Consider the following 10,557-nt stretch of genomic DNA (forward strand, 5'->3'; position numbering starts at 1 on the left):
AAATTAATGTTTTACTTCCTATTATAGCTTACAGCTGCTTGCGTCGAGAATACATTGGTTACTTTACTGCTATACCACAATAAACTATTTCCGTTACTACTACACCACATTAATATTTGATAGATATCACGAACTACACAGTAGATATTTATTTAATACGTAGGTACCTACAACTTTAAAATAAAATTTGATATTACGTCACATTTAACAACTATTATAACAAACAGCGATAAATCGCCATAAATATATTCTTGCTATACAACCAATACCAAAATAAACAACAATTTGTGACTATAATTAGGTAGATAAATTAAAATTAATACTGACTTTGATGTATGAATACTATAAATGTTATAATAATATCAATACTTAATACGCTAATAATTACGATGGCACAGAAAAAAGATAATCTTATTTTAATCTAACAGTAAACGATGCAATATAATACTTACAAATAAAAATCCATTATAAGTATACTTCCAAAAACAAACCACACGAGATCTGGTACTGAATTTCCCCCTATTATGTAGATTTATTTTATAAATAAACCATGAGTCTGTGTAATTAGAAGTGATACGTAGCGCCCAGTTTTACGACGAGAGAAAGATTTTACGCAGCCGCCGCGCGGCGACCGCCCAGTTACCGCGCCTTCATGTACATTAACGGCGAATCTGAATTCTATTTACTAGGCAACAACATTTAAATACCTCTGAGTAATACAATCGCGCGGTCACCACGCGGGGCCATCGCGATCGCCCGCCGCGTAGACCAAATTCAAGCCAGTCTCACCTGGGTGCCCGAAACGCTCATTTAAGTTAAAACATAAAAGCTAACTAGATCGTATTTTGCCATGAGTCATACCGCGTTTCGCTTCCATTCGGACCGCAATCGCGAAACGCACAGTCTTTGGCGCTCATATTGCACGAACATAAAAACTTTTTCTGACTGACTTCGGGTCGTATTCTAGAACTCCACTCAATGCTCAAGTCAGGATATGAGTATGGTTTAAAGCACTCGAAATCATACTCAAGGCCCTGCCATTAGGGTTGTATTTCCAGTGCTTGTGTTTCCAGTGTAATCCTGACTCTAAGGGTCGTATTCTAGAACTCTATTCAATGCTCAAGTCAGGATTGCACTGGCAACACAAGCACTGGAAATACGACCCTAATGGCAGGGACTTGAGTATGATATCAAGTGCTTTAAACCATACTCAAATCCTCACTTGAGCATTGAGTAGAGTTCTAGAATACGACCCCTAAAGCGATTCCGTATCGATAAGTGTGTGACTCCTTAACGTTATTTTTAATAGGATATGACTCTTGGGCTGTCAAAACTTTTTCTTCCCTGCTGTTATTTCGTATAGAAGAGTTTATTCCTTTATGTGTCTAAACGTAATCTTTACTTGCTTATACCTTTACTTTTTCTTTAATGGATAGAAATAATGTGAATATTTTACATTTTTATATATTAGTAATAATTTTAAAAATTTCTTACAACAATAGAAATATTTAAGAAACAGGAATGTATTTATGGAAAATATATAATATACGTATATAGAATTTATTAAGTAAGTACATAATTAATATAATTTACTTATTATTACGTCCATCGAGAACTCAAATGGCGAACTATAAAAATAATTTACCTCTTGTTCATAATATCAACATTATGTATATATTTTCAGTTACAAAATTGAAGGTATGCCCATTTAACTAATTATAATTACATTACATAGATACATCGGATAACCTTTAATTAATTCGACTTTTTAAGTCATTACGATTTTTTTTTAATAATTGGCTCACACGATGACGTAGATCATTACTATCATTATGTATCTACAAATATAATATTAAATATAAAAAGGACAAAGGTATTATCATTTTAACACTTGGCGTATAGGATATCAAGTACATTTAATTATTTAGCATTCCATTTTGTAACAACTACGATTTTCTACGACAAGACTTCTATTCTCCGTTCGTCATTAAATCCCAAAATAAATTAAATAAATAATAAACTAAATGTTTTTGTAATAAATAATATTTTATATAAAAAGCGAAAAAATAATTACTTGGTCACATGGTCACAAGTAAATAAATAACATTACCCAAATCCAGAGTTCTTATATAGAGCAAATTAAAAATACTAAGGTAACATGAAAGCGCCAAAAATATCAAATCCTTTATCTACTAAACAATTAATAATAATAAACTGTATTTTACTAGTAGTATAAATAAATAACAAGATATTAATATCACGTATTATTATGACGTGTCTTACACTAATTAAGCATGTTTTATTAGAACAATTGCTAAAAGTATCTAATAATTATTATTATTCAAAATTCCAACAAAAATAAGAGATGGCAACGACCATAAATGATTTAAAAATAGTTTGTTCAATCATAATTTTGGAGAATACACATGTATTACATGTAAATATTTTAATTGCACTTAAAATAGGATTGTACTTGAGACAGGAAAATTAAATGAGATAAAATGTAGATAATATATTACTATGCTCAGAGATTTTGCCTCTCACTGAATACAGTGCAATAGATGGATGTGTTTAATACATCTTTTATTTTCCTTTATTTAGGAAAAGAATTACAAGAGCTCTTAAGCAGTAAACGTTTAGTAAAAACTTAACTAGTAAACGGTCATTAAGGTTCTGGTGACAATCACGCAGATTATTTTGTTCATGAAGATTCTAATGGATTTCCCAAATCCATCGAATCGAATACAATTTCTACTTATTCTTTATCATAAACTCATATTTATTCTAATGAAAAAGTTAATGCAAACTATATTATCTATAACTTGAGACAGGTGATTATTCTTTTCAAAGGGTAGGTAAATAGATAGTGTTCTTCACAAAGAAAAGTACAAACAAATTGAATTCTTATACATAAAACTACCAGTCTTAAAGACATAGAAGCTACGAAGAGATAGGTACATTCGCAAATGAGAATAAAATGTTAATTTAGCGACGATGGCGAGAGCCAGAAGTGGTGGTAACGGTGGCTAAAAGTCGCCGAGGAACTAAAAGACGTGCATTGCCTCTAGCTGGCCTGACTGCACCGGGTTGCTTCAAATCCGCTAAATGGGAAGCATACCCATCTAAAGTCGTGGCCAAGCTGTTATATTTTTTACTTATACGACCAATGGCATAAATTTGTTTCGGTGACAAACCACAATTGTGATATACACTTATATCTTTTCCGGAACCGTAAGCAGCGTGAAGGGCAACGCCATGCTCAGTAATAAGATTATTCAAATGCGCTGCTTTGTGACCCAATGGATCCGTTGAGAATCCGTCAGAAAAGAACACTAGACCATGAGGAAAATTGTGTTCTGCTAACCACGATATCACTTTTCTTTGCTGCATATCCGGCCTCCCAGTTATGTAAAGGATAAGATATCCCAAATCTTGCCAAAAACGTACAACATCAACTGCACATGCCCGCACTTTTGGGTCTCTTCCTGTAACAGATACGCTGGCGGTAAAGGAACCATCAATGCTAAACACAACACATTCGGTTTGTGGAGGAACGACGGCTAGATGGAAACTGCAACTTGTGTGATCTCCTCTTACAACAGCTCTCATTGGATAAATGCCACAGCCTACGCTCTGTTTCTCAGTCAATGTGTAAGAAATTCGACCATGTTTATCCGTAACAGCAGTTGCCAACAATGTCCATTCACCTGCTGGAGGATCTTTCATCATGTACACATCCACTTTTTCACCCGTTAAAGTTATCATATCTAAAGGTCCATACATAAAACGGGCAACAAATGTTTGCGGACAGCCTTCTTTCACAACAACATCATTTGCTCTATGATTAGCAGCAACATTTTTTAACTTTACAGAAGTTCTCTTTCTCATCCATTTTTCTCTCTCTTGGCCAGGCTTGAATATTGGACATTCTTTGTCTTCCGCATGACCGTAAAGAGCTAAATCGAAATGACCGACTTGCCTCAAAATAAACGCTATAACATCTGAGCTTTCCCAATAACTAGCGTGGAATAAATGTGGTAAGGCATTTGTGGGGAAATTAGTCAAACCTTCAGGACAGTAAAGCGCATAATCGAGCCTTTTTGAGCCCCACCACTTTTGCTGTAATGCGTTCATTGTTATGAGAGGGATGTTGTCTACTAAACCGCTTACAGTACTTTGGACTGATGCTTCCGAAAGTCTCCGCAATACAGGTGTTGGTGGCATTTGCAGTTGATCTCCAAATAACTGGGGGTGGCTTTGAATTAACTCCATCAAATGATAAGGTTGTCCATTACCCAACGGATACTTGGCATATCTAGCAACATTTATTGGTGGCAAATTTGTAAACCTAGCTGATAACAGAGGCTCTAATCTAGAAGCGACAGGGTCGGTGGGGTGGAATAAATTGTAAACCTGTTGAACAGGTGGTTTAGGAATATCGCGACATTTTTCGTCTGACATTTTTCTTGAAGCTAAAATTAGAGACAAAGGACTGCCAAAAGTAAAGAAATCACTAACTTCAAATTCAAATTTGACGTGGTTTTCACTGGTGGAAGACGATCGTCTGCGGGGCGTTGGTGCTTGTAAATGCGATTTGTTTAAATAATGTTCCGTTGGGTCATTAGGAATAGTGATTTCTGTGTCGAGAATACTATTTTCACTGTCATGACGTGATTGATACTGAGAAGTGCGACACAAAGAATCGTAAGCCAGAACTGAACCGATACTATCCCCCACGAAGCAGACTTGGCCATTAAATCCTTTTCCATCTTCCGTTTTCAAAAATTCATTAAAGACTGCATTTGCCGAATGTATGGTTTTTGTCACAGAGTCAACATAATCAGGAAATGAAGTGGATAAAAGAGGAATCGCACCTATCGGTATAATATCATTGGTAAGAGATGGATTTTCTGCTGTAGATGGTGAACAATCGAAACTATAAGGGCTGAGTGTAGAAAGCACTCCAAGAGCTTCTGTGCAAATAGATGGACATGAAACTAATTTTATTGCAATATGTCCGACGAGTGTTGGATAATGTTGACGCATTACTGATTCAAAGGCGCCTTTAAACGTTGTAACATCCGATTTTTTTGCAGTCATATCCACATTGGCATCTAAGACACTTCCGGCATGGAACACAAGGATTAACACAGTTGTTGGACAAGAACTATGAACTGGTGTTTCAGGACAACCATCTATACTTTGATGGCTTTGTAGACTACCTATTCTTCGCGACCCTCTCTCAGATGTAACCCTCTTCAAGAAGGATGGATTAAATATACTGTCCTCTTGATTCTGTTCACCTTGCGTAGGAGATATGTCAATGTCTGCTTCATCAAGAGAACACATTGAAGACCACTTATTCAATGAAGATTCACAATCATAAAACTCATCTTCAGACCCTGTTTCAGTTTCAGACTCTCTAACAAGAGTTTCCATTCGCCAATTCGCCATTTGTTGTTGTAAACTTTTAATAGAACCTGAGGAAGATGATCTTAAATTTGATTTAGATGAACTTTTATGTTCAGATGGTGGTGTGCCTTCAGGAGTTAAATGTTTTTGGATTCTTTTTTCAGCATTGTTTTTCTTTGCACTAATGGGTGTTGGTACATCTTCATTCTTCTCTAAACTGATCATTGTTGCAGCAAGTGACTTGGAATTTTCTTCAGACAAGTCCTGTTCATCACTTGTATCTCCAGCCATTTTTTTCTGCAGTGCCAGTTGAGTTTGTCTTTCAATTTCTCTTATATCTTCCATGGTTAAGCCATACCACTCATCTTGCCACGCCCAGGCTTGCCTGTGAGCTCTCAACATTGTTTTTCTAAGAGCAACGTCATGAATGAACTTTTCTAACTTTGTTTGCATACCCCAGTACCTGAACTCTACTCTACAAAGTTTATAGGCGCACATTAGAGATTTCCCATTAGGTAAAGGTTGTGGTTTCCCTTGAACTTCTCGCCAATATTCCTCTAACCAATTGTCAGAGAGTGGTCCTCTGTTACATTTTTGGGAAACAAATAGTTTTGGATCTTCTTCTTTAAAATAGTCGGCACCGTACAGTTGATCCTTGACAACATCAATTACATCGACTACTCTATTTTTCAAATCACTGCCAGTCAGCTTGAAAACATTTTCTTGGTGACCATTATCACCATAATAATATGTTTCTATTTCTAAGGAAAATTTCTCAACAAATGGGCAAGTGTACCTTGTTTTTGTGTATGGGTATGCATTCCAGGCTTCTTCAGATACTGTTAGGGCAGATTTTGGAAGCAAACTTTTAAACCAACCTGGCAGGTGACTACCAACATGGTATATTTTTTGAGTGTACTGACCTTTACCTCCAGGCCCATCTTCATATGGCTCGTTGACTAGAATTTCAACGCCACTGCCTTCACCTGAGCTCTCTTGTCTACTCTTCTTGGCTATCATGTACAACTGCGCAATGCGATACTCCTCCACTGTAAGTGGCAGAGGGATCCTATACTCTTTGATCAGCATACTGCTTGTTAATTATTCCTTCTACACATCACGCATAAATTGAAATCTGGAACAAATTTAATATAAAAATCAATTAAGTACACAAATGAATATCCATTTAATATAAAACCATTTATTTAGTTATATACATTGACACCAGCAATTAACACTACACTAACTTAAAAATTGCAAATTCATAGCTGGGAAATGTGTGTTACCGTTCAAATTTTCAAACATATATTAATGATTTATTTACTACAAGTTATTCATCATAGATTATAAAAAGATAATTATTAGTTTTGTATTTTTTAATCTAATTTAAATTGGCTTGATATTTGAGCATTAAAAAAGTAAAATCGAGAAAATTCGAGTTAGCGCAGTGATATACTACAATTTTTCTAGGATGATCCCTGTGATACTTCTCAAAATTCTACATAATATAACCTTGTAACGATGTCCACTAATATACGTATTTTATAAACTATTGTTATACGTCTTGCTTGTAAGTAAATAAATTTTATTTAAGCAAATACATAAAATAAAAATAAAAGTAATACCAAATTAGTGAAAAATGAGCAGAGAACCATTTTTTATTTCAATAATGATTTTATCTTTATGACATACAAAGGTTACTTCATTAGACAGCATTTGCTAGAGATAAGGCATAAGTTTTCGATGATTTAATGAATAAATATATAGTGCATACACAAGTTTAATCTATTAGGTAATTAGTGCTTAATATAGATTAATGTTTTTAATCTACATTATGAGTCTCTTTATTAAAATATCAATTAAAATGGCATTTGAATTGAAATGGGTGTTTTATGCCTTCAATGCAATACAAAACACTTTATACAATCTATACAACAGGCAGGAGGGGTCCATTATTTTGTTTCTCGCAGTCAATATAATCACACAGACGACACACTACAAGTTACCACACTTGACTGTTGACGACAATGTTTTTGAGTCTTTCCAGCAAGGCTAAACAACATCCAAATTAAACAAAACAAAGTAATAAGAAATAAAAACAATAACAAAAACAAATAATTTTAACAGAAAACACAGCAGGAAACAATAAAAAATTCATGGCACATACAAAGTGTCAGCACTCAACTCAACTTCATCTTTTGTGTCTATGGCTCCGTCGTTTTGTGCGACGATTTTGCCAATGTCAGGGTTGAAAGACTTGTGGAGCGGTGGTGAGATAAATTGCCGGTTATTAAAATATTTCGGCGGTTTTTATTCACAATGACGGTTATATATATATATACATATTTTAATGACATTACAAAAATATAATTTGAGAGCTCATGTTATTTTCTTTCTTTTAGAAACATTGTAGGAAGTTTTATTTAGCGGGAAATAAAAAATAAAATCATTTAGTAAAACAAAGTTAGGCATCGTTTTCATGTCAGCACTCGTAATAAATTAAATTGACACATATGTACACATATCGAGTTCTTAGGTTTTCGCGATTGTTATACATAGGAATGAAACTATTTTTCCGGATTTAAATCGCGTATATTTGACTTGAGTCAACCGTGACCATGGGACCTGTAAAGGGCCCGAAACGTCGGTTTGTTTGAAAAAACAAATATACGCGATTTAAATCCGGAAAAATAGTTTCATTCCTACATATGTACACATGTCAAGATAAACATGAAAAGTTTTTATTCTTGAACAATTTCATAGATTTTAGGACACTATAATTGGTTGTATATGCAATCATTTTTGTTTACCTACCGCTGGCGATGGTTATTGAATCATAAACAAAAACTCAATTTACATTTATTTCTTCTCCAGTACTTACTCCACAGAAATACCAGATCGGATTTCTAAAATACAATAAATGTTATTTGTACACAATTCATGGGAATTAATTATTTTAAAAACTAACATTTTTTTAAACTGTAATATTTTACAAAGCTGTATAAGTGAGAACCTTTGTGTGAAAAATCAATTAAACCAAAAATCTATCAAGTTTACCTCATCCCTATGACAAAGTGTCCCAGGGATTATCTTAGAAAATTTGTAATAGTATAATTGTTGGTGTCAACATGTTACAACGGAAAACTGTTGTTTCACAATGGTTATTCAAATTACCTATGAATGAATGGTTTCTAGTGCAACTTTAGAGGTATCTACAGCCATACGAAACTAATGACAGCATTTGTGAACAATACATTATGATCCTACCAAGATGTGTGTTATTCCTTTAGGAGTCAACTATGAATTTTTTTTTATAATATCAAGTGACGGAACGAACAAGTTGTGCGCCTGATGGTAAGCTACATGCCTGTCCATAACAGTTGCAGTGCCACTCGGAGCTTTAAATCGCAAAGATCTGAGGGGCACTGCCACTGCTCCCTTCACTTTGACACATAAGTTGACAAGTCCCATGTGCCTGTAATATCACCAGCACCCTACCCTTCAAAACTGGAACACAGTAATGCTGACATTACTGTTTGGCGGCAGAAATAAGTAAGGTGGCAGTACTTTCCTGGACGAACTCTTTCACAAAGAGCTCTACTGCTACTAATTGACTCCATAAACGTAGATTTAAAGAAGGAATAAGGAAATAAACTATTCTTTCAAAATATAGGTACTAAATTTGTTTATTTTCCTGTTCAGAAAGCTATTACTTTCGCATTAAGGTTTAAAGACGTCATGGAAAATAATTGAGATATTGGAATGAAACACTTACCTTTGAAGTTCCATTTTTTAAGAGAAGCACAATGTTTTCATTCAGAGAAATGACTTTTAACTAAAATCTTTTTCTTTCACCAACACTAAAACCACCAATGAACTTTGACATTTTACGAGCTTCGATGTCAAAATGGCCTAAGCGCCATTCCTTTTTACGTTGTGTAGTATTAATATCATGTTTATGCATTTATATGAAAGAAATCAATTAAACTGCACGTAACACAGCATCACTGATTATTTTTTACATACAAACAAATGTAGCAAGTAGTACACGAGTGCGAGTCACGAAAATAAATAAAAATACAACATACAACCGAGGTTGAGAGTATGCGCGATCGTGGATTGGAACGCTGTTGATTCTGCGTAGGTAAGCTAGGGGCAAATTCATAGTCGGTTCCAACAATATTTACACATACTAACTTTCGAAATTCTCAGTTGAAACTTGTATTAATCACGTCATTTGTAAAGAGTTCAAATACTAGATATGAGTTAAATAGGTCGGAAAGGGGTGTTTCAAATCTATAGATACATGTATAGATATAGCTACAAGGAGTGACATAAAGTTGTTAAAAGCACCAAATATTAGGAGGAAATTAAACTATTTTTCCGGATTTAAATCATATATAATTGTTTTTTCAAACAAACCACGGTTTCGGGCCCTTTACAGGTCCCATGGTTTGTTTGAAAAAACAAATATAGGTACGCGATTTAAATCTGGAAAAATAGTATCATTTTCTGTATGTAACAATCGCGAAAACCTAAGAACTCGACACCAAATTAATTACTTACTTTTTTCGGATTTCGGATTTCCGGAAATGGTTTTAATGCATCGTAGGACGAAACTTCTGACCTGGAGGTCTAATGGTGCCATGTGAAAAAAAATGCAGTAGATAACCGACCTTTTACCAAAGCAGAGAATGAAAGAATAATGTGAAGGTCATTTTCCACCCCTCCCTAGCTTTAGATACCGCACCGCGCCCCGCATATTGGCTATCACATTGAAGGAACGGCAACAAGGCCGTCAGTGAGCCATTTGCTAAAGACAACACGTTGATGTTTAAAAAACTGTATATATTTATTTATTACGAACATCATGATCATCCACTGCCCGACTTCACCCACTGCTGGGTATAAACTACGAGGTAGTTTGTGCCATCCACCACGGTCCTGTGCTAATTTCACCCATCATGCCCGCAACTTTGACAATGTCGTCCACCCATCTCGCTACAAGACGTCGCACGTTTCTATATCCATTTCTGGGCCACCATTCGGTTATCGCCTTACTCCACCTGTGTTCACCACGTCTCGTAACATGTCCCGCCCAACTCTATTTTAAACTCGTTATCCGATCTCCTATGTCCTGGACCT

At 35.1% G+C, this 10,557-nt stretch overlaps 1 protein-coding gene across 1 annotated transcript; it reads right to left on the minus strand.

The window, feature by feature from the left end:
* Positions 1-2,467: 2,467 nt before the first annotated feature.
* LOC113226818 (protein retinal degeneration B) lies at positions 2,468-6,501 on the minus strand. The gene has a single exon (XM_026459587.1). It carries the CDS (start codon positions 6,499-6,501, stop codon positions 2,986-2,988), a length of 3,516 nt encoding a protein of 1,171 aa, XP_026315372.1. The 3' UTR covers positions 2,468-2,985.
* Between the last annotated feature and the right edge of the window lie 4,056 nt (positions 6,502-10,557).

This window comes from Hyposmocoma kahamanoa, unplaced genomic scaffold (assembly GCF_003589595.1).
Source record: "Hyposmocoma kahamanoa isolate Upper Pololo Valley unplaced genomic scaffold, ASM358959v1 202, whole genome shotgun sequence".
NCBI classification, from domain to species: domain Eukaryota; kingdom Metazoa; phylum Arthropoda; class Insecta; order Lepidoptera; family Cosmopterigidae; genus Hyposmocoma; species Hyposmocoma kahamanoa.